The sequence below is a fragment of the Chamaea fasciata genome, unplaced genomic scaffold (assembly GCF_029207755.1).
Source record: "Chamaea fasciata isolate MVZ Bird 193981 ecotype frontalis unplaced genomic scaffold, bChaFas1.0.hap1 SCAF_16, whole genome shotgun sequence".
NCBI lineage: Eukaryota > Metazoa > Chordata > Aves > Passeriformes > Sylviidae > Chamaea > Chamaea fasciata.
Genome location: NW_027094101.1, coordinates 10,606,096 through 10,630,330, shown reverse-complemented (window position 1 = coordinate 10,630,330; position 24,235 = coordinate 10,606,096). Strand labels below are relative to the sequence as shown.

The following is a 24,235-nucleotide window of genomic DNA, read 5'->3' as shown; positions in this document are numbered from 1 at the left end:
TGTCCCATCATAATTAATATTGATTTTGTGCAGCTGAAATATAGCTACACAATTTAATTTTGCTGCTAAGATTTTTGACATGGCTGTTCTTAGAGATTAATGTGGGATTTAATGAAGGATTTGGGCTCTCATCTGTGATGTTCCCTCATCCCGTCGTGTGCCGTGGACCCACTGCTGACTGCTTTGCCACACGGCTTATGGCTGCTGGCCCCTGGGCAGAGCATGGCCCCGTGCCCTCAGGGCCAGGGGGGCTGGGGACAGCCAGGCATGTCCCCAACATGTCCTGTGTCACTGTGCTGCTTCAGGGGAGAGCCAGGGACCAGGACACTGGGCACACTACAGGACAGAGCCCACAGCCCATTGGGCAGGGGAGGTTCACTGCCACTGAAGCACGAGCTGTCAGTCACCCTGCCCACCCAGTGGGACAGTGAGACCACGGACAGCAGGACTGGGGACAGGGAAGGCTCCTCTCCTGCAGCCCTGAGGTGCATGATGGCTCCCAGCCTCCAACAGAAGTGTGTCTTGTCTCAGCTCCAGGTCCAGAAAGAACAAGGTGGGGCATGTGGACCCTGAGCCCCTTCATCCAGGGCAGGGGCCAGGGACAGCACAGCATAGCATGGCATGGCACAGCTGGGCAGGACCCAGACTCCTGTGCCACAGGAAAGGGTAATGCAGGCTCTGGCCCTTGGGCTCAGCATGGCACTGTCCTTTCTGGTGTCTCTGTGGGGACACAGCACATGGAACAGCGACCATGTGGCCAAAGCAGATTTTTCGCTTATCAAATCAAGGAGCAGCTGGATTAGAAGATTAGAAACCAAATTAATTACTAATGACTTCCTGGGGCCTGGGTGGTTCTGAGAGGAGTCTCCAGGCAGTGGCAGTGCCGGTGGCGCCAGGCAGGCGTAGGGAATTCACCAGCAGGCAATGGGACAAGTGTGTGCAGCCAGAGGCCACAGCCTGGTCCCTGCTGGGGGCTGTGTGCCACACGGCTGTGCCACTGGCAGAGCTGGGGTTGGGGAACAGTGCAGCCCCCCAGCTCCAGCTCCTGCTTCCCTCCTACTTATCCATATTGACATGGGGCCCCAGCCCAGGAGGAGTTTCAGTCAGGGGCTCACCATGGCTGGGCTCTCCAGCCCTGGGACGAGTGGGCATTGCACGCAGTTCCCTGAGGGATTTTGCTCCTGGGACAGGATGTGACCCAGCACGTCTGTGCTGTCAGTGTCCATCTCTGCGGCATGGCCCTGTGGCACAACCTGCTGGGTGCTGCTGGAGGGGACAGCAGGTGTGGTGACATGGTGGCAGTGGGTGAGGGTTGGGGCTGCTGGCACAGTTGATGGAGAGGGTGAACAATCACCGGGAAACAGCCGCTCCTGTACCCGCTCGCCAGGGCAGCCGGGCTACTCACCATCTGCCTCCTGACCTGGATATTAAACTGCAGTAGAGGATGAAACATATCAATCAGAGAAAAGTTTCCTTCTGCCTGCCAAAGCCTTTTGCTCAAGTGAGCAAGGGCCAGGCAGAGGGATGGAAGGATAGAAGGAAGGCCAGAAGGATGAAAGAATAGAAAGACATCATGGAGGAGAGTGAGCCAGGTAACAGGCTGACCCCTGGGTGGAGGCTGGGTTGTTTTTAACCAGTTACCTCACAGCCTACAGAGGAGCTTCCCAGGGATGTGGAACCCCCTGACGTCCCTGGGGGGAGCATGGGGCAGTCCCAGGCAGTGCAGGTCACTTCAGCCTCTGGCGTCACTGCACCTGAGGGCCAGCCCACCATGACCAACTGTCCCCTCCCGCGGATGTGGGACACGGAGTGTGTGGACAACTCTGCACAGATGGCACTGACTGGCAGGGCCCTGTGTGGGGCTGCTGGAGCACCCCTGCCCACAGGGCAGCCCCAACTCCTTACACTTGTTACACTGGGCTAATTGGTTTAACAGAGATTGCTGGGTCACTAATTATGGAGCCTATTGAACAGCATATCTCAGCTTAGGGATACAATTAAAAGTTCACCCTAATTAATCAGAGGTAATTAACAGACCTTGCATTTCTCTGACATTAATTAATCAAGGAATCCCGAGCAAATCAATACAGGCAGGGGGGAATCAGGGGATGGAGGGAGTGGGTGTTGCAGAGGTGATGTGTTCCCTGACCCACTTTTCTGGGCTGAGAGCAGAGTTGGGATTCCCACAGCAGCCCCACCAGCATCTCTCTCTGTGTCACCCCCTGCCCACTGCCAGAGCTGGACCCTGCTCTGCTCCCTCCTCAGCATGGCAGTCATTGTGGCCACAATGACACAGGGCTTGGGTCCTGCTGCAGGTCTGGCCAGTGACAGAACCGCAGCATTGCCACCAGCGCTGTGAAGAGCTGGTCCTGCAGGGTCCTGTGTCCAGCCCACTGGGTCAGCCCATTGAAGTCTTCGTGCCCTGCTCCACCCATGCTCACCATGCTCTCGCAGGCAGCAGTGCCCACGCAGGCTGTGAGCCCAGAGGACGTGGGGCCAGTGGCCAGAGCCCCGCGGTGCCCTGGGCTGAGGGCTGCTGCAGCTGTGCCAATCGTTAGCAGTGGTTTGGCTGCAACTGCCTCATCTCCATCTCCCCGAGGAGATGTGTATTGAGATAATCCAGACAAAATGATAGATGGACATCGGTGTCTTGTGTATGGATCTGGCTGGGGGTTTGCAATATTTTGCTGCTAAAGAAGCCCTCATTTGTGGCATGATCGAGGACCCCATGCCAAATCAAGGAAATTGATGTGCTTGTAGTAGGAAACTTAATCACCAAAGGGGAAATGCCCACCTCGTTTTTCTCATGAAAGAGGAATGCAGCGCTTTGATTTTTGGCTCTAGTATAAACAGGGTGTGATTAAATATTGTTTCCCCACTCTTTCTTGTCATTAATCAGGATATAGCTGCAAGCGCTGGGCGTGACGTGGGGACACTTGCTTTGATTCCTCAAGTTCTTAAATGGTTTTGTTCTCTTCTCAATCCCATTAAAAATAGCAGGCGGGGTGTTCAAAGTACTGCTGCTGGAGAGAGCTTCTGATGTGAAGGATGCGCACTCACGGGGGACGTGCCTTGGGCAGGGAGCGCATCTGCCCGCGGCCCCGCCCGCGCCGGCTCAGCTGCATCGCTGCGCCGAGACACCCCGGGCCGAGCCGGGCCGGGCCGGGCGGGGCCACCACGGGCCAAGACACCCCGGGCCGGGCCGGGCAGGGCTGGACAGGGCAGCCCCGGACTGCGCTGCTGGAGGAGAATCCCTCAGCAGCCGGGGCAGGCCAGCCCTGCCGGGGCCGTCCGTGCCCGGTCTGGCCAACAGAACACGGGGAGTGCAGGGCAGCCCGTCGGGGTTGCGTTATCGACTGACAAGTGCACAACCAGAGCCTCGTTTAAAAGAACGTTTATCCACAGGGGCCCCAGGGACTGTGAGCCGGGGAGGGGAGCTGCCCGAAGCTGCTGCGGGAGGGCACTGGGGATGGGACAAGGCTGAACACGCCAAGCTGGGAGCCCTCTCACGGCAGGGGCTCTCTTCCCGCCGCCCCTCGGCTGGCTGCCACATCTGCCACCTTCGGCAAAGCCAGAGCTTGCTGCACTGCCCGGAGTGGCTGTTCGGGCTGTTTCCAGCAGGTGCAGAGCAGCGCCAATGCCGGCAGGCGCAGGGCAGGGCAAGCTGCTGGGGACCCTCACACGGGTCAGGATGGGCCCGGCTGGGCTGGCAGCGACCCGCGGCTCTGGGCTCGCAGCATCCCTGCCCGGCAGCTGCCTGCACCACGCGGGCCTGACTGCAGGGCACCGAGACGGGGAGCACGTCACTCCTTCACTCCCACCTGTGCCCTGCACTCACTCACAGCTCCGGAGCCCATGGAAATGCACCAGAAACTGCTGTCAAACGAGTTAATTTTAGTGCAAAGCTGCTACCAAAGCTTCTGCTGCTCTGCCTGTCACAACCTCTCGTGTCTGGTACAGCCGGGGACCTCTCCCTCCCTCCCCGGGCTGCTCCACAGGCCCGCGGTCCTCCCCCTGCCCAGCATCCCCACGGCGAGCCCTTGTGGGTGCAGGTGCCCTCTGGCCCCCCAGCCCCGGGTGGGGTCAGTCAGGACACTTCAGTTCGCTGTCGGGAAGCCTTTAAAAGCCTCCAGCAGTGCAGGGCTGTCAGTACAGGGATTGGTGTTGCCTGGACCTTCTGCATGTGCTGGCTTTGTGGGGTTCAGGGGGGTCCCCTGTGCTGTGCCCAGTTCCCCCTGCACATGAGCCATGTGGTTGCTCACCCAGAGGGTACAAGAGGAGGGAACCACTCCCAGATGCCCAGCAGTCCCTGAGGATGGTGTAGGTGGGTCGGTGTTGGTTTTGCAGGGACCCCTCCTGGGTGAGGCTCTGCTGCCTACACAGCTTTCCTGCAGCCCAAGACCTCTGCCAGCCCTTCCTGCTCTCCTGGTCTTTTGTGACTTTTTAGCCAGCCCATAGCTTTCAACATGGGCAGTGACACCTCCTGGTATGTGGAGGGGAACCCTCAGTGAAGTGAGGAAGAAGAGGGCAAGGCCTTCCTCCACCCAGCCATGGTGCCAGAGGAGGCAGCAGTGCTGGGAACAAGAGCAAGTTACCCAGTCCTGTCCCTTCAGTGGGAATGGGGCAGCTCACTTCTGATTTTCTGCCTTCAAGTTTATGTAAGGCAAGGACGGGGTTACAGAGCTGTGGAAAAGCTGGGCTGAACATGAGGTGACACCGAAAACAGGCTTCAAAAAAAATTACCAGCTTGTGTTTGAGTACAGATTCCTCATTTGCAGTTAAATATAATTGTGAAGGTCTGTGAGCCAGAGAGATATTTCTAGTTATTGGAGAACTAGCTCCTGCCCCTGTGATCCCCGAGGAATGATAATGAGATTTACCCTAAGCAGGCGCTGCGGAGAGCCTGGGAGAGCTCCGTGCAGTGATGGTGTATGATGAGAGCAGGGATGGTTACAGGGTCCCCGCCTGCCGCAGCGCACAGATGAACCCTGCAACTGCATCATTTTCTGAGCTGTTCACACCGTGCCTGACGCTGACAGACCCGGAACAGCCGCCTGGGGCCCTCCAGCACCAGGGAGGTGGCTCTGTCTCCTTTCGGGGCACAAAGGATGCTCATGGGGGAGAGGGAGGATCCAGCAGTCCTGGGGAACCAAGACAGAGGGAACCTGTGGGTCCCCCTTGTCCTGCCTGCACCGCCTCCTCCCAGAGCCCTTCCCTCCTTTTCTTCAGGTTCTGCTGCATTTCCAGCCCAGCACAGCCAGCAGGTGCCCAGCCCCACGGACAAGATTCAGCCCACAGTCCCAGAGCGGCTGCCTTCCCTGCCCCGGTGGTCCTGGCTGGGACAGAGGGTCAGCCTGACCCGGCATCCTCCTTGTCAGAAGGCAGCACCGGGGGCAGTATCTGCCAGACCTCATCCCAGCGGGAGCAGCAGTGGGCCCGCCGTGGAGGGCAGCAGAGCTGTAACACGACTCCGCTACCAGGGACAGGAGCTCGAGGGGGACCGGCACACCCCTGCCCACCTCGGTTATGGTCTTTGCAGCGTCAGTGACAGATATGTAAGGATTAAATTGCAGTAATCTCTGTAATCTACTCAGTGAGATTAAAACCTCCCCTCCGCCCCCAGACTTTATCCCTTTCATTCCAGGACTCTTGAACAGTGATTACAGCCGGGGGAAGCCATTTAGCTTTTAAGCACCACTCCATCCTGCTTAAAAATGCATTTCAGAATCAAATGAGTTTGTGCAGCACAGCCAGGGCTGGCTGCTCCGGCTGGGCAGGAGGCTCAGAATTAGGACCAAAGTAGCTTGAGTCAGAGTCAAAATTAAATTTATTGTTTCTGACCTTATTGAGAATACAGTGCATTTACAACTGATTAATGAAGCTTAACAGGAGTTCCGACCCAATTCAAGGCAGCTCCTCAGCCTGCACTTCCATCCTGCTGTCTGACAGACACTTTGAGACTCCAGTGCCCTTAGGAGACCCTGAAGTGCAGAGCTGGGAGATGTGCCAGCCAGTGTTGGGTCGGGTGTGAAGGAGCCGAGGGGCTGTGGGAGCCAGGATCAGCCCTCAGGAGCAGCTCTGGGGCCAGGGCAGCTGAAGTGCCATTAGCTGATGGGACTGAGCACCACTTCCACCATCTGCAGCCCCGGGCCTGTGGCTCTCACCAGGCCAGGATGGTGCCAGGGCTACACAAAAGGGGAGGGAACCACTCGGATGCTGATGCTGCCAGTGATCCTGGAGACTTTGGGAGTGAGGATGCAGTCTCAGTGTGCTCTCAGTGCTTGGGAACAGCTGAGTCCTGCTGGCCTGTGCTCCCCCACAGTGTCCTGGGGACATGCTGCCCATGGGTCTGCCTCAACTGCATCTCCCTGCTCCACTGCCCAACTCCAAAATGCCAAAATGTCCTTTTAGCAGCTCCTGGTTTCCTGCCAGGACAAGGAGAACAGGGAGGCACTTGAGCAATAGACCTGGTGTCTGTATCAGGACCTCACCAGGGCCATGATGCTGAACTAACTCAGCTCTGGCTGCCCTGCAGAGGATCTTCCTATCCATGTCCATGTACTGCTCAGCCTCATTCCTGACACAAGGGTAGGTGTCAGTTTGTCAGCCCAGAACCAAAAAGTTCTTAATGACATAAATATTGGACACAGAAAACCGGACTAAAAGTGACACTTTGGCACTGAGCACTTTCCTTGGCTCTGGAAATAAATCTGAAACTTGTTCTGCCTTCAGCATGGAGACAAAATGGGCAGGACACCACTTTTAATCTTATTTTCTAGTGTGCACTTTATTGCTTCCCTATTCTTGTAGGTTTCATATGCTCTGGCACAAACTTTGTGTATTTCTGTAATAATCTCCTGATCCCTACACTTGGGCAGCTTTTCTCTCTGCCTGCCTGGCAGCTGTCTGTGCTCAGGATGAGCCCTGGACCAGGTCCTCCCTGGAAAACACACAGAGCCACGAGCCCCCAGCAGTGGTTCCTGCTGCTGTCAGTCCATGGTGTAGTGAAATCAGACTCTCAGAGGGGAAACAATACAAAAGGGCTGCCCTGAGGCCTGAAGACAGGCTCCAAATCCCTTCCATGGCATTTGTGTCATAAGCACGGTTCGGCCACAGCCCCACGGTGCCATGAGCCAAGTGCTGCTCTGAGCAGGGAGGAGCAGGAGAGGCTGCCAAGGCCATACTGGGCAATGGGACAGGATGCTGGGGGTCCTTAAGGGTTAATGTCAGACAAGGCAGTGGGGTTTCTAGCTGCTTTGGTAAATCCCAGTACAGCAGGAGATTGGAGAGCTTGGGAGCGATGAAGGAGGCAAGATGGGAAAGATCTGCTGGGAAACAGAGCCAGGGACCCAAGAGAGATGGGGAGGAGAGGGAGCACTGCTGAGACCCTGAAAAGTGCCTAAGGGAGGTAGGGAGGAGAAGATGAAAGAGAGGATTGTGTAAGGCTGGGAGCAGGATGCAGCACCAGCTCCACAAAGGAACGGGTGAGGGGGGCAGAAGGAGACAGAATGTTTTTCAGAGCTCACAGTTCTTCCTCCAGCCCCCATGCTGTAAGGCACTGGCTGAGGAGACGGGATCTTTTGCAGTGATCCAGTGGGTTCTTTCCTCTTGCAATGCCAGTGCCCGGCACCTCGCTCCAGGGATCCCACTGGGGGCTGTCTCCAGGGGCTCTGTTAGCACAGGCAGCAGGGCCTGGAGCGTGCTGATGGCACCAGAAAGCTGTTGTTTATGTGGAATGGGGTGTAAACAGCAAACATGTCATGGGAAAGACATGCCCTGCACGGATACAAAGACTGGAAGCAAAATTGTCGGCTTTACAAAACATTCCTCCCTTGCAAGTAGAGAAACCTGGAGGTGTTGAGGCATCCGCAGCAGCTTTATTTATCCAGACGCCTCTAATGTTCATGCTTAGGCAATGTGTCTGCTGCCGAGGCTAGATCACCACATGGAGGTGGTGATCTAAAATGGAAAAAGCAACTTTTCCACAGATTTGGCAGTTTGTCATGGAGAGGAACTAAGTGACACTTTCCACTGTAGAAAGCAGAACCTGCCAATGCCTGGTCCCTCAGGTACCTCCACCCTTGCTGTGGTTGCCTGGGCAGGGCAGTGGCCTCGGAGAGGAGGCTGAAGTCCTGTGGGCTCTGTCAGTGCCAGGGCTCTGGTGCAGCCTGTGAGTGGTGGGAGAACCAGCCCTGGGTGCGTTCACATCAGTCAGGGATGGCCCAGTGCTGTCCTCTAGGCTGGTGCTGTGCACGGGGCTCCATCCCCCTGCCTTGGCCCACACAGAGGGGCTGGGGCTCAGCCCTGCCCGCAGAACCTGCTGCCACGCAGAGCAGTGGACACAGTGTCCCAAAAGGAAAAACCCGTGGGTCACCGAGGATGATGAGGTTTGCCTCCACAACGACTCAGCTCATCCTCTAGATCCAGAGCTCTCCTGAGTCCAACAGGACACTTCTTCCTGGAAAGTCCATTCCTGCTCCCAGGGAGGAGCAGTGCCACTGCTGCTGCAGCAGCCCAGGTGAGAGGCTGCAGGCAGCACTGCTTTTCATTTTTTTCCCCATTGTTTCTTATGTCTGCACCGAGTTCTGGGTGCTGCACAGGAGGGAACCTGGTCCCGCCCTGGACTGGCTGCCGGGAGCCTGCGGCATCCTCGTTTGTGTCAGGCTGGCACTTCTTGCCTGTCTCTCCCTGTCACCATCCCTCTTCCCGAGGAACAAGACAAGTAGTTTTCTGCAGCCGATCAAGCTCCTGATGCTGAGAACGCAGGAGCGATGGCTGCTAATGTCTAAGCGGTGCCGCACGCAGCCCTTTGGCTCAGCAGGAGCAGCCAAGCGGAAGCCTGGGATGTCGGGGCGCAAGAGGAAAGAAAAGGGGAGCAGGGGATGGGGATGGAGCCGTCTGCATTCAGAGTGCCACAGCCGCTGGGCTTCCCGGGTCAGCCTGCATGGGGGGCATCACACCCGGGACAGGCGGGGCTGAGCAGCCCCAGCCCGGCGGTGAAATTCAATTCATGCGTCACTTTAAAGCTTTTCCCTCCTACTTACCGGCGGCACCGCGGCGGCCGATGGCTGCTCCTCCTGCCCTTGCCGAGGACAGAAGCGACTGCTACCGTGGGGCGGCCCCGCCGCGCTCCCCTCGGGGTCTGATGGTTCGGGCAGCGCGACTGTGGCACCGGGCTGAGGCATCCCGGGGTCCAGCCGTGACCCCCGCAGCCCCGAGCGCCGGCTGCCGCTCCCGGGCGAGGGCTGCTCACACCGCTCCGGTGCTGGTCCCCGCTCCCGGGCGGAGGTTGCGCTGCTGCGGGAGGCGCCGCTCCCGACCCCGCTGCGGGTGCCCCGGCTGCACACCGCTGCTTCGAGCGGTTCAGGCCTGGATGTGGGGGCACAGCGGGGCAGGGCCGGCCAGGACAGCGCGACCGGGGACGGGACGATGGCACCGGCACCGGGGCCGGGCAGGGCAAGACTCGGCGGGCAGCGGGAGCGCCCCGGGCCGGTCCCGGGAGGAAGGGCTGTGCGCGGCGGTAACCCCGGCCCGGCCCGGGGGAGGCACCGGCCGCCGAGCGGCCGCGGGGGCTCCGGGAGGCGCTGACGTCAGGCGGCCCCTTAAATAGCGACGCAGCCGCCGCTGCCCCGGCACTTCCCGCGGAGGCAGCGCGGAGCCGCCGCCGCCCGATGGCGGGGATGGCCGCGGCGGGGCGGCGGGCGCAGGGGGGCCGGGGCGGGCGCTGCCCCCTCGGGCGGCCCGGCCGCGCCGCCGCGTAGCCGCGGGAGATGCCGGAGCGGCCGCGCCGGGGCCGGGGCGCCGGGCCGGGGCCCGCCGTGCCCGGCGGCGCGGCCCCATGGAGCCATGGCGCGTAGGGCGCCGAGCGGGTGGGCCCCGGCCGTGGCTCCGGCTCCGTCCCGGCGGCTGGCAGGGAGGGTCCTCGTCCTCTTCACGCTGTCGCTGTCCTGCTCGTACCTGTGCTACAGCCTCCTGTGCTGCTGCGGCGGCCCCGCCGCGCCCCGCGCCCGCTGCCCGCCCGCCCGCGCCGCCGCCGCCAAGAAACTTCTGCAGCAGTCGAGGCCGTGCGGGCGGCCGCCCCCCGCCCCGCCGGCCGGCAGCGCCCCGGGCCCGGCCCGCCCGGGCACCAAGCGCCTGCCGCGGGCCATCGTGGTGGGCGTCAAGAAGGGCGGCACCCGCGCCGTGCTGGAGTTCATCCGGGTGCACCCCGAGGTGCGCGCCCTGGGCACCGAGCCCCACTTCTTCGACAGGAACTACCACCGCGGGCTGGAGTGGTACAGGTGAGGGCGGGGGGCTGCGGGACCGGCCCCCGCCCGCCCCGGGCACCCCTTGTCCCCGGCCGCGGCCATGGCCATCCCCCGTCCCGAACGTCCCTCCACACCGCGGGCACTCGCCGCCCCGCTCGCTGCCCGCCTGCGGCCCCTCTCCTCTCCCGGCGCTCCGGCTCTCGGTGCGGACTCGGGTCCGCTTTCCTCGGTCCATCGATGGAGCCTGCGGGGCGGGAGCGGCCCCGGCGGACGGCGGAGGCTGTCGGCCGGCCGCACTCAGGGAGTTTTCCTGAATCTCCTCTTGCTCTAGCCGAGCGGGTCGCGGCTCGGTCCTGCCCGTTCGCCGCTCGGTCCTGCCCGTTCGCCGGGGCTCTCGGCTGTAGCCCCTCGAGCCCCGGCCCTGCCGGGAGGCACCCAGGAGGCGGGACGATGCCAGGGCATCCATCCCATCCCGTCTGAGGAAACATTTGCCTGGGTGAACGGTTCTCCAAAACGCGTGAGTGTCTGTGTACGGGACTCACGGCTGTCCTCCCGCACCCGTGCTCGGTGCGTCCCGGCACGCTTCTGCTGCCAGGTTTGATCGCTGGCTCCTGGGAGGAACAGTCCTTGTTCTCTGCCGTCCCGTCTCTCTGAGCTCGAGTAACTGTGGATCTATGTGGAATCTCATAATTTGCAGAGGTCAGAGTTTGTCTCCAGCAGGAGATGGTGGGACTTTTAATTTCCGTCAGGGCTTTTGTGAGGTGCTGCGGGCGCTCTGGGAGAGGCAGCAAGTGCTGCTGTTAAGCAGGTCACAGCGCCCATGGGCTCGGTGGTGCTGCCAACCGTTCACCCAGCGGGTGTTGGCTGTGCTGTTGTGGAGTGCTGAGTGCGTTCAGGGAAGGCCATGGGGCTCCTGCTGGGCATCAGCCTCGGGAAGCAGAGGGGGGCTTGGCCTGACCCCGGCTGCCTGTAGCGCACAGCAGGGGAAAGAACTCTGTCATTGCCAGTGTGTCGGAGCGCGGTGGTGGGTGGAGGAGGCAGCCTGTGGCAGCACCAAGCTCCCTTGCCCTCCATCTTGACAGCGGTTCCTGGCAGAGATGTCCCCAGTTCCAAAGCAGGTCAGTGCTCGGTGGCAAGCAGATGGGAAGTCGGTGTGACATAGTGCCCACTCCCAGCTCTGCTCGGGTCCTGGGGCTGGGGCTCCTGCCTTGAGGTGCAGCTCAAGCGCTGCATGGAGAGAATGGTCTGCAGCGCTGCTGCGCTGTGTCCTGCTGGGCTCACAGCAGACCCTGCAGCCGGGAACATTCAGGTCCTTTGGTGTCAGTACTGGTGGCAAGTGACAGAAGAGTCAGGGCAGGCACAGGTAAAGCTCACTGAAGCTATTTCCCTCTCCTGAAGCTGTCCTGCAGCATGCCCCGTTCCTCTTACTCTTCAGAGAGTAGCTACAGCAATATCCTTCACCTGCTTTTGCCTCTTGGCAGGTCTGTGTCATTCCCACACCCTCCCCCCAACATCAGGCACTGTCACCCATCCTGCATCCCCTAAAAGCCAGCAGCTGTGAGCAGCCCTGCAGCACAGGCATGTGAGGACAGTGCTTTCTCTGAAAGACACCCAGAGTGGCAGGATGGGTGATGGAGCAGAATATGGGTCCTGGCTGAGTCCCTCGTTCAGAGGGGAGCTGCATGGGCTCAACACCTAGCTGGGAAGCAACCCCGCCAAATCCTGACCTGGGATCTTTCCCTGCATCCTTGTGTCTGCAACGGATCTGGGCTGTTTGATTCCCCTGCATGAGAAATGTGGGGCTGGGAGCCTCATGGGCAGTGCAGGACTGAACCTGTGACACTACTCCCCTACAAGGTTTGGGACACAGAGCCTGCCCTGAGTGGACAGACCCTGCCTGGGGCACGCGGGAGCACCTGTGGACACCAGGAGTGGTGCTGATGCAGGAGGCAGGAGCTGTGTCCTCTCCCCTCACACTGTGGCACTGAGGGACTGCAGCAGATCACAGCTGAGCAGACAACCTCCCGCCCCGAGCCATTGTTCAGTCTGGGATTCTCCATGTGAAGGGACTTGTCCATGAGCAGGAGGGATGCAGGCTGTGGCAGGGTGGCTGTGAGCAGCAGTGGGAGCATGGCCAGGTGAGCAGCACACTGCCCCGGGGCTGGCTCTGCCCAGATCGATGGAGAGATCATGCCGGAGCAGCGGAGCCTCCAAATTAGTTCAGCTAAAACAATTAAATGACACTTCCTTGGTTTTATTACCTTTTTTTTTTTTTTTAACTGACGAATGTGCCAAAACTTAAGCACAGAGGCTGCTGAAGTATAAAACGTGGAATTGATTTTCCTCCTTGCAACTGGAGCAATTAAGTGTGGAGCGGGTGTAACCCGCAGCAGGATAAGCTCCTGTCGCTCTGCCAAGAGCCTGGGAGCAGGAGAGCACGGTCCTGCCAGTGGCCACGGCCCAGGAAGGTCAGAGTGGAGGCTGGGGGCAGCAGATGTGGGGGCTGTGAGGGGTTGCAAGGGACCCCAGAGCCGGGGGGCTGTGTCTGGCCTGGCTGGAGCTGTCTTCAACTCCTACTGGGGAGAGCAGGTGCTGCCGTGCTCGTGGAGGGCTGTGGTGGAGGGTGGTGCCTGCAGGCTGCCCGGGGCACATATCCCTTGGAAAGGCAAAGCTAAAGGTATTCCCTCGTGTGTGTAGAGGTTTTGCCTGCAGGAGCCCCTGGCTGCTGAGTGCCAAGTCAGCTGTGTCTTTCCCTTGTGCCCCAGTGGAAGCCCAGGAGGATAGACCAAGTTGGTCTTTGGTGCAGTTGCAAGTAGCATGAGAACTGAGCCCCCTTGATGCTCCAGGAACGTTGGTTACCCTTTTCTCACGTTTTCCCCTGCCCTGGCATTTGTCTGAGGCAGAGCTGGCGGGAGGGACACCTCCTGATCTGCCTGTCCTTGCCTCTCCAAATGTCATGCTTGTTCACAGCTGCTCTCGTGGTGGCTCCTGCCTCAGCTGCTGCCGTGGCCCGGAGCTGCCCCAGCTCCCCCCTGTGCAGGGGATGGAGGCTGGGGAGAGCCAGGCCCCTGAGCTCCCCCCGTGTGGGACCTGCCCACTCACTGCCTCAGACCCAGAGCCCCCGTGCTGCTCCAGTTCCCATCAGTCTCTAATCCACCTCATTAGCTACAGATGCACTACAGGAAAGATATTTTTAGCAAGGTCCGTTTTAAGGCAACTGAAACCAAACAGCAGCTACTGGGGAATATCGATTCATTACCAATCCTGCACTAAATGTTCAATATTGAGCTTTTTCCTGCTGCAAGTAGTGTGGGCCAATAACCTTCAATATTTTCCAGAGCACAGGGAAGATGGTGTGATTTAAATTGCCGTTAACTTTGAGTAGTGGCTCTAATTGCAGCATGTCGAGGTGCAGTTTTCCTCCTTAGGATTCCTGAGTGATCCTGTGAGATGCTCCAGAGTTATTTGCACGGAGAGGGGCTTTTCCTTGAGGCTGCAGCCTGGCTCCCACCCATCCTGCTGGCTGCCATAGCTGAGCCCGGAGGAGGCGCTGGCACAGGACAGAGCCCCTCTGGTTCTGCACGGACCCACCTGCCTGAATCCCCTGATCCCAGCGATGGCGCTTGGGCTGAGCTTGGCTCCCCCATGAACTGCTGCTGTGACAGGTCCCTGGAGCACGGGCACTGCTGGAGTTCTGCCCCTCATCCCAGACTTGTCCCCGGGTTTGGGGTGCTCCGGGTCTGTAGCAGCACAGGGAAGGAGCCCTTTGCTGCCCTGGGTGGCAGCCCTGCCAGCGGGAGCACGGCGGTGTCCCCGCGGCCCCGGGGCTGTGGGAGGGCAGGAAAGGAGCCGGCAGAGCCGCTGCAGACGCTAATTGCTCCCGGCTAATGGCCGGGCTGGCGCGCACACAAATGCGAGCCCATTAGGCTTTGCCCTGCGACATGTTTGTGGGCTTTACTGACAGCGCATTTGGGTAAAGTTAATTAGTGAGAAGAGAGGAAGGCAGCAGCTTCAAGGATGCTTTGAGATTTCCTTGGCTTCAGAGAGTGCCCAGGCTCTGGGGAATGGGCATGAACCCGTGGCAGACTGTGCATGAGGCAGTGCCCAGGCAGCGTTCCCTGGGCACTGCCATGCCCACTTGCCCACAGACAGCACTGCCGTGCCCACCTGCCCGTGGACAGCACTGCCATGCCCACTTGCCCACAGACAGCACTGCCGTGCCCACCTGCCCGTGGACAGCACTGCCATGCCCACTTGCCCACAGACAGCACTGCCGTGCCCACCTGCCCGTGGACAGCACTGCCATGCCCACCTGCCCGTGGACAGCACTGCCATGCCCACCTGCCCACGGACAGCAGTGCCATGCCCACCTGCCCGTGGACAGCACTGCCATGCCCACCTGCCCGTGGACAGCAGTGCTACTGTCCTGCCCCGGGGTGGGCCAGGTGCTGCCGAGACCCTCACTCAGGCCAGGAGAGCTTCCCTCACTGAGGAGCTGCGAGAGGCACTGGAGATGAGCTCATGTGGGGTGCCTCGGCATTAAAGATGTGTGTTCTGGCTCTGTTCCTTCACCTTGTTTGTAAGTGCTGCAGTTTGTTCTCACCTTTGCTTTGGAGACACCAAACTCAGCTGTGACCTGGCACACCACGGGCTTGGCTGCACTGTGAGGCTGGGTGCCCATGGTGGGGCCAGGCTGTGCCCACAGGGTGTGCCAGGAGGTGGCCAGGAAGCAGAGCAGGGGTCAGAGGTGGCCCACGGGGCCTCTGAGTGCCCGGGGGTGCCCAGGGGGTTGTGCCTGCCTGTACTGCCCCTCTGTCATGTGCACTCACCTGGCACAGGGGGTCACCAAGGGCTCTGACTCTAAAGTGGGAATTGCTGCAGCAGCTGGAGCACAGGCAGTGGTTCTAAAAACAAGTGTTCGGTTCTGAAGTTTCACCTGTGGAAGGAGTTGCCTTGGAAATGGGAAAGGGGGAGACTCCAGCCTGTGTCCATGAGCAGAGAGCAGTATCCAGCAGGGCTGAGAGCTGGGCTCTGTGAAAGCTGTGCAGGAAGCCCTCGTGTCCTGCACCTTCCCAGCTCCACTGCCCTCAGAGCTGACCTTGGCCTTGGCCTTTGCCAGACCCTCCATCGGTGCTGAGAGGTCATTAAGGAAGGTGAGAGTCACACAGAGGTGTGTGTCTGTGAAGGGCAATGGCAGTGTGCCCTTTGGAAAAGAATCTCTTGATTTAAAGGACGCTGCAAATCTCTGGAGCATTTAAATGATTAAAAATGAATCAGCAACAAAGTTAATTACTGTGTTCACTCTGCTTTTATGCATGGAAATGTCCCTCATTAGCTGTCTGCAAGCGCTGGTGTAAATTCTTTGAACATAAACATTTATTAAAGGGAGCTGCTCCATCATTAAATCCTGGCTGCTCTAGTGTGGGGTGGTGGCAGTGGGGGCCCAGCCAGCTGCTGCCAGGGCCGTGGGCTCTTTTGGGTGTTTGTAGCTATGGACATGGTGCTGTCTGTGCAGGCTGGGTATGCAGCCACTCTCCTGCTCTGCATGGCAGTGTCCTACTTTGGGCCAGCTGGTCCCAGCCCTCGGTGCTGCCAGCTGTCAGTGAGGGGCTGCAGAGCTGCTGGGGGTCCCCTCTGTCCCCTCAGCTCCCTGCAGTCCTTGGCAGGTGGTGCAGCCCTCAACCAGGGCATCGCTGCATCCTCCAGCACCCGTGACATCTCTCAGCCAGAGCTTTTTATTTTAGTCACACCTCAGTTTATCACTTTTGCTTAAACTTCCTGAAGCTACCAAAAGTGTCTTTGCTGGAGCTTTCATCCAGCACTGCCGTCCACCGTCCTGCTGAGCAGAGGAGCCAGGCAGGAACTGGTGGTGCTGTCAGCTGTGTGTGCACCCGTGGCACGGCACAGTCCTGCTGGGAGCAGGGCTGACTCTGCTTCCCGTGCTCATCTCCCAGCACATCAAGCTGGAGACACGCTCACAGCCCACCCCTCTCTGCTGGTGACATCAGCTGGGAGAGGGGAAGCACAGAGCCCTCACCGCAGGAGCTGGCGCTTGGGATTTTTTGCCAAATTAAACAGTTTGTTTTTGTGCCGCTGAGCAGATGGAGCCCAGGATGGCACACGCCAAGCTCTGCACACAGCGGGCTGCAGCCGGCAGGGACTGACCCAGAGGGCCGGGGCTGTGATGGGATTATCAGCGGGCACTGCCCTCCCCACTCTTATCTGCAATATCTCAATTGTTTGATGAGATTTTGTACAAATTCCTCCCTGGGAGAGTGTTTCACGCATGTTTGACATCAAAGCAGCACAGCCAGTGAGGGAGCGCATGTTTCTTTAATGTGGGAGTGTTGTAGGGGCCGCAGGGTGCCCAAAGGCAGATTATAACAGAATTAATAATTCAGGGCTCAGGAAGGTGCGGGTGAGGAGTTAACCCCTTCAGGGCCAGTCGCTGCCTTCGTGCTGCCACAGCCAGGTCAGGCTCTGCGTTGCTGCTGCCCAGCACCTCTGGGGTGGTGGGGCTGTGGGGTCTGTGGTGGCTCCCAGGGACCGCAGGGCACAGCAGGGAACAGCAACTGCCCTGGGCTGTACCCACACGTGTGCCCATGTCACCAACACGGGCAAATGCAACCTCTGAATCTGGGTGAGGGGAGTGTTAATGCCCATGTCAAATGGCACTAAAGGGCTTTAAGGACTGGGCAACTCTAGTGAAAGTAATCTCTAATTCAGGAGGAATTAATGCTGTCCCTGCAGCCAGAGCAATGTGCTGAGCGAGTGTCCCAGACATCCTCCCCCTGTCAGTGTCACTCCTACATCACTGTCCCCATGCTGGCAGCAGCTGGCTCAGCTCATGCCAGGACCCAGTGCCAAGGCCAGCTGGGGACATCAGCAGAGCCACAGGACATGTCCATGGAGCAGCAGGAGCAGCTCCTGGTTGAGCCCTGGCCACGCATCTGTGGTCAGCACCAAGAATCTTCACACCTACACATGGGAACCTGGGCCTTAGAGCTGTGTGACACACTATTTGTATGCAAATAACCCTGTGAATGCAGAAGTCCAAAAATATTATTTTAAAGTCTGGTGTAATTAAGTTTGCCATGCATTTCTCTGCTCCTGCAGCTCTGGGGATCCTGCCGTTAGTGGGAAAATGAATGCCTGGATGACATCTCTCTCCCTTGCATGGCTTCACTGGTGATTTATTTATCTGCCTGTGCTGTGTTTTGTTGTCTCAGCAGTCTCTGTTGCTCTGGAGCAGCAAACACTGGGAGTCCATTTAAAAAAAAAAAAACAACTCTTGTCTCATTTCAGTAATTTACTATGCAGAGGTTTTGTGTTTTACATAATGGATTAGAACCTGTAATTTCGTATTTTGAATGCATGGACCTAATAACTCACGTAATGAAAGTCTAACAGGCTTGAGGATGAGCCATTAATGAAACAGCAGTTTTATGATTCTCCACAATATATTGTAATAGCAAATCACTTACAGAGCTGTCCTGTGCTGATTTATGATGAAACTTGTTTGTGATGGGGAGATAGAGCCATGTGCCTGCACTGAATTAGCACTTCCTGAGAGTCATTAACCAATGGGAATCGTAATTGGGATTTATGGAGTTTGAAGCAGAGCAGTGGGAAAGGCCAATTAAGTGCCATCCATGCTCAGGTACCTCAGTGAACCAGCCCTTCTAATTTATGCTGACTAATTAGTTTGTTTTCTCTCAAATTAGGAAGGTGGTCAAGAACACCTGAGGGTGTGTGGGATGGTGCCCTCGGCATGTGCCACCAGTCCCCGCTGTGTCCTGGGTCTTCCATCTCTGTCCTCTGTCACACAGGGTGTTGTGGGCTGTGCTGGATCTCCTCCCAGTGTTTCATCAGCCCAAAGCTGCTGCCCGTGGGCTGTTTTTGGGGTGCTGGAGGTGCCAGGTCCTGATCACTGCACTGACCCAGCCTCGGGAGCCCTGGTGTTGTGGTGCAGGTGTGGCCCTGGCAGCTGTGCTGGGTTTGTGGCATGGATAACTCAGTGCCTGGTGCTCTCCAGTGGGATGGCTGCAGACAGGGATGCTGTTGGAAATGGCTGCAGACAGGAATGGTGTGTCTGCTTTCTCTGCCTGCTGCTGGCCTGACAGTCGCTGGGGCACCCAGGGCTCCAGGGCTGGTGGAGTGACTGCGGGGCCAGCGCCAGCTCCCTGTGCAGGGGTGAGCACCCTGCAGGGCCCAGCCAGGTAGAAAGTGCCTGGGATGTTCTGGGGGCTCACAGGGAGCTCCACTGGTGGAATTTGGGCTGTGCCTGCTCACACTGCAGGAGCTGCTGGTGCCACAGGGCACTGCTGGGGTGTGGATACAGCAGAAGGGTGCTGGCCTCATCCTGGCTGCCAGAACTCCCTGTCCACTCCAGCCAGGCATTCCCTGCCTGCTCCCCACCTGCTCCCTGCCTGCTCCAGCCAGGGGACCTCCAGTGCCATGAATCTGACTGCAGTGGATTTGATAGTTTACTTTAGTAATACAAGACCAATTTATAAATCTTTCCATCCCATTAGTTTTTATTTGATTTGGATGTTCAGATGTCAAAGCTAATGATTTAATTAGTGCTAAGCTGGGCTGCAGGGATGCTGCATTTCTCCCAGTCTGGTGCTCCTTGCCTGGCCTGAAGCCCAGCTCCCAGTGCCAGAAATGGATGGGTGTACCCAGGAGCCCATTTGGAGCTCTTGGGCTTGGTCAGGTCCTGGTGGGGTGGGCAATACCATGGTGGGCACAAGCCCCACGTTCCTGTGCAGTCCCTTGCCCCAGCACAGCCCCCTGGGGCCTGCCCATTGCTCCCCAAGGCTCCTTGTGGTGGTGGTGTGGCACAGCCATCACACTCCTGCATCCTGGCACTGGACACATGCTGCTGTGTATGGGGGGCTGCCAGTGCCCCCATCCTCTGCCCAGGCTGTCCCCTGGGACTGGGATGGACCTGGAAGTCCTCCATGGCCAAGGTCCTCCACAGTGCTGCTGGAGGGATCTGTGCCTGCGTTGTCCCTCTGGGAGGGGACGTGTCACCAGCCCCACGGCACGGTCACCACCTCCTGGTGCCTGTCCCTGCTCCTTCCTTACATCACCCTCTGCATCCCTTGCAGGAGCCTGATGCCACGAACCCTTGACAGCCAGATCACCGTGGAGAAGACCCCCAGCTACTTTGTCACCAAGGAGGCCCCGCGGCGCATCTTCAACATGTCCCGGGACACAAAGCTGATCGTGGTAGTGCGGAACCCCGTCACCAGAGCCATCTCGGACTACACCCAGACCCTCTCCAAAAAACCAGACATCCCCACCTTCGAGGGGCTGACCTTCCGCAACCGCAGCCTGGGGCTGGTGGACACCTCGTGGAACGCCATCCGCATCGGGATGTACGCCGTGCACCTGGAGAGCTGGCTTCAGTACTTCCCCCTCTCCCAGATCCACTTTGTCAGTGGCGAGAAGCTGATCACGGACCCAGCTGGGGAGATGGGCAAAGTCCAGGACTTCCTGGGCATCAAACGGGTTATCACAGACAAGCACTTCTACTTCAACAAGACGAAAGGTTTTCCGTGCCTGAAGAAATCAGAGAGCAGTGGCTTGCCTCGCTGCCTTGGCAAGTCCAAGGGCAGGACTCATGTGCAGATAGACCCCGAGGTGATCGAGCAGCTTCGGGACTTTTATAGACCTTATAATATCAAATTCTATGAAACAGTCGGGCAGGACTTCAGGTGGGAGTGAGCGTCCGGGAGCAGAGCTGCAGTGACATGAGCTGCAGTCCTCTGGGAGGAGGGCCCAAGGGGCTGGAGCCAGGACCCCCCTCAGCCCATCCTGCCCAGAATTGTGACCAGAGGCAGGCAAGGGCTTTCCCTGTCCCTTAGGAGCCTGCAGTGCTCTGGAGTGAACTGAGGAAGACTCCGAGTTCTGCTGCAGCCACCAAGCTAAGGGATGAGTGCCCAGCAGCACTGCCTGTCCCAGCAGTGACATGGCTTCCTCCAGGGGGTTCTTTTTGCTCTTAGCACCACACGGTCCCAGGGCCACGGTGATGGCCCCATCCTGCAGCCTGTGTTCAGGCTGCTCCAAAGCACATCCCTCTGTGTCCCAGAGGAGATGGGTGCTCCTGGACAGTGGCAGTGGGACTGTCCCTGCCAGGCCCCATCCTGGGCAGGCAGAGCTGCAGCCACTCCACTTTGCCTTTGTCACTTGTGCGCCATGTGTACCCATGAGGACAGTGAGATGTATCTGCTTGACAAAGAAGTCTATGGAAAATGTTGTACTGATATTTTGTCCTGTGAATAAAGCACAGAATCCTGCTGTTACGGGTACTTTAGTGGCACTAGTTTCCTTGTTCAACTTGTGATCCCTTCATGTAAATAAAGTGGCTTCCACCAGTCCGTATGCATGGGCTGTTCTTAGGACAGGGCTGGGCAGAGCTGGGGGGCCATGGGGAGCCCCCACACCCACGGGCAGGTGAGGGAATGGGCAGGGGCTCGGGCAGGACAGGGGGTCAGCCCAACACCACTGAGAGGACTGAGGCACAGCCCTGCCTGGGGCTCCCCAGGCTCATCCTCTGGCTGAGGATGTCTCAGAATGATGCACTGTGGCCATGTGGGGATGCAACACACCATGGACCAGTATGCAAGGCCTGATTAGTAACCAGCGAGCTCTAATAGGAAAAAATTGGAGTTAATTAGTGGACCCTCAAGGAGCCCTGTCTGCATCTCTGCCACTGCCAGCCACAGGGGAAGACACAGCAGCGAGGAGATCCAGAGGCAGGTTTGTGCGGGAGAGACGGGAATGAATGGCCATTGACAGGAAAATGGGATATTTGCTTGTATGATTTTTCCTTTAAAGGAGAAAAACATTCACAGCGAGACTCACAAATTCCAGCCTTGCAGTAGAAAAGCCATTTCCAATCCACTCCAAGGAGGCAGAAGGTGCCAGGTTAGATTGATCCTCCTGACAATACTGTATTAGTGGGAAATTAGAGCTGGAGCCTGAGGAAACTGCTGCGATATCAAACAATTACTTTACATTTGTCCTTACAAATGGAGGGAGCAGAAATGTGCTTAAATCAAGTATTAGCTTTCCAAAGGGTGAGCAAATGAGGGCGCAGGCAGGGCTGCACTGAAAATGTAGAGCACATTAGGAGCTCTTAAAAATGGCTTAAAAAGCCCCAAGCAGGCAATCTGCATTCCGAGGAGTCAGGGTGTGGGATTGATGAGGATGGAAGAGTTTGGTGAGCACGTGGAGTGGTGCTGGTTGGTGACCTGATACTGAGTAGAGGGGCTGCCAGAGGGAGCCCCCCTGCTTGCCCAGCCTGGGTTGTCCCCACGTGGGGGAAAGGGGACAGGGGACAGGGACAGGCTCTGCTCTCAGGGCTGTCACGCGACAGTTTCCAGCCATCCTGGCCCAGCACAGCCCCAGCTGCCCCCACAGCATGGCCACCACGTTGTGTGCCCTGTTTTGATGGGTTCACTCAGGCCTGAACCCCAGAGAGCAGCTGTTTAATATTTATCAGCTCATAAATAGTTAAACGTAATGAATGTGATTTAAGTGGTCCTTCATCCTACTCGTGCTGAAGAGCTCTTGAGACAAGCTGGGCCAGGGGAATCTTTCACGTCTCTGGCACTGCCCTGCCCAGAAGAGCAGAGCAGCTGGGACATCCAGGGGAGTCACAGCACTGCTCCTGCTTCTCCTCCCAAAACGGTCCCCTCCCCACTGGGACTGTCCCGGGACCTCCCAGTCAAGGATCTTATCTTTGACACAGTGTCCCCATTACTCACCCTGCCTGTCTCCTGGTGAGGACGCCCTGACCCAGGTGGGAGCTCCCCTGGGAACACCATGACTCCAGTGGCTCCCCATGGTCACTGGACCAGCTCCTTAAATTCAGTCTTGGTATTTCCAGGTGCACAAGGAGCATTGTTATCCCTCTGACCAAGGCAGGATCACAGCACTGTGAGCACCGAGAAAATTTGATTAACTTCTTACTATGACTCCGTTTCAGTGCTGGCTCCACGTTTACGGGCAGCAGGCAGAGTCCTGGGAGTGGCTGTGGGGGACTCCCAGCCCTGTCCCCCACTGCAGTGCTCGGCAGCAAATAAAATACAATCATTAACAGAAACCTTCAACCCCTCGGAGATGATGGATGCTCAGGGGCAGCTGGGATTCAGATACATTCAAGTAGGTCAAATTCCCTTCTATTATTTCATCAGGCTGCAGCAAGGAGCAGGACCACGGGGCCGGTGTGGCTCAGGGCTCTGTCACCGCTGCCCTGAACCCTAGATGGGTCCAGCTGGATGTCAACTGCCCGGGCAGCACAGAGACACGGCGGGGCTGTCCCTGGTGCCAGCTCTGCCCTGCTGCCCCCGGAGCTGCAGGGTCCCCTCCACAGCTCACCAACAGGCTCTGGGGGCTGCGCCGCCCTGCCGGCCCTCCCCTTCTCTACGGAACCTGTCCCGGGAAAGTCATCCCCACGGAGCTCCCCGGTGCCAGCAGCCTCCGAGCCCAGCGCTGCCCTTCCCTGTCCTGCCCGTCGGCTCCCGGAGCGCCCGGGAGCTGCCCGCGGGCACAAATCCTGCAGAGGGGGGGCTGCCTGTGCCTGCGGCCGCCAGCCCGGCCCGGCACCCCGGGGACGTGCCCTGCTCACCCGGGATTAACACACTCCATCTGCTTTGAAAGTTTTCCGCCTTCCTCTCCGAGCCCTGCCCAGCCTTTCACAAGCAGGTGCGCTTAGCCGCGAGAGGACCCGGTGGCATCAGTGCTGCGCTGGAGTCTCGGCATCGCTGCATAATTCATTACCTGGCAGTTAATTAGCCGGCCGGTCCAATTAGTGACTCCTGTACAGCCAGAGCTGCGTGTGCGGGCAGCAGGGGACTGGCACACACAGCAGGCGGGCGGCTGAGGGGGCTGGCACTTGGCAGTGGCCCTGGGGGCTGTCACCTGCCCGTGGGGGCTGACACTTGCCCGTGGGGGCTGTCACCTGCCCCTGGGGGCTGACACTTGCCCGTGGGGGCTGTCACCTGCCCGTGGGGGCTGTCACCTGCCCCAGGGGGCTGACACCTGCCCGTGGCCGTGTCGGCAGCTCGTGGCGCCGGTGGGGTGTCAGCTGCCCGGGCCACCAGAGTGTGGTGGGTGTCGCAGCCCAGGGCGCTGCAGGACTGCCTGTCGAAGGCACTTCGGCCCCGCCCGGGGCTGCTCCCGGCGCTGTGGGAGCGCTGACCCCGCAGCCGCCCCGCGGGCTGGCCATGGGTGCGCTGCTGCGGCTCCGGAGGGAAGGGGGAGCTGCGGGGGCTCACACCGTGTGATGATGCTGAGTCCCGGCCAGCCCTGAGCCACGCCATGAGGCCAGGCCAGCGCCGGTCCCCTGTTGCCAGTGAGTGTTTGAAGGTTTCCAGGGACCTTAACACGCTCATCCACGACATCCCCGCTCCCGCAGCTGGCTCCTGCAGCGGGCGCGGGGTGAGGACAGCAAACCGACTCCGGCACGCTCCAGTGGCTGGAGATAAGGACAGCTTAGGGATAAATATTTACCCAGTGACTGAATGGATTCAACTGAGTTCATTCCTATTAGAGAATCTGTTAGTAATTATCTGAAGACTCGTTATTACCTGGGGACCTATAATCTCCTACAGTAATGAGTTCAAGTGGCTCCTGTGGCATATCAAGCAGGAGAGGGAAGGTGGGAAGGGGCCGCTGCCATTGCACAAGGGCAGGGCAGGGCTCAAGGACAATGCAGCTGGCTCGGCTTTGGGCAGCTGGCACGGTGGCACCACGGCCATGGGACACAGAGCTGCCACTTCATCTCCCTGCAGTGGCTCAGGGACAAGCCCCGGGCACAGCTCAGGTCCAGGCAGAGCTCAGAGAGGCAAAAGCTGAGACTTGAATGGAACTACTGCAGCTCCAGCCAGGGGTGGCTGCCGGTGATGTGCTTCGGGACATGGCCACTGTGCCAGGCATGGGTGAATCCCAGCTCCAGGGGCAGCCCCGGGGTGGTC

At 58.8% G+C, this 24,235-nt stretch overlaps 1 protein-coding gene and 1 long non-coding RNA gene across 2 annotated transcripts; one reads left to right on the top strand and one right to left on the bottom strand.

Moving 5' to 3' along the window:
- Window positions 1-9,755: 9,755 nt before the first annotated feature.
- Window positions 9,756-20,629, top strand: HS3ST2 (heparan sulfate-glucosamine 3-sulfotransferase 2). Its single transcript, XM_066198308.1, has 2 exons — window positions 9,756-10,280; window positions 19,361-20,629. The coding sequence occupies exons 1-2, from the start codon at window positions 9,847-9,849 to the stop codon at window positions 19,977-19,979; spliced, it is 1,053 nt and encodes a 350-aa protein (XP_066054405.1). The 5' UTR covers window positions 9,756-9,846; the 3' UTR covers window positions 19,980-20,629.
- LOC136297953 (uncharacterized) lies at window positions 20,472-22,985 on the bottom strand. Its single transcript, XR_010723252.1, has 4 exons — window positions 22,888-22,985; window positions 22,025-22,194; window positions 21,120-21,206; window positions 20,472-20,527 (listed from the first exon to the last, which is right to left on the bottom strand). It is a non-coding gene; the product is annotated as an uncharacterized lncRNA (long non-coding RNA).
- Between the last annotated feature and the right edge of the window lie 1,250 nt (window positions 22,986-24,235).

Coding starts and splice junctions, on each gene's coding strand:
- HS3ST2 (XM_066198308.1), top strand. CDS start 9,847: ATGGCGCGTAGGGCGCCGAGCGGGTGGGCCCCGGCCGTGGCTCCGGCT. Junction 10,281..19,360: donor CGCGGGCTGGAGTGGTACAG/GTGAGGGCGGGG, acceptor CATCCCTTGCAG/GAGCCTGATGCCACGAACCC.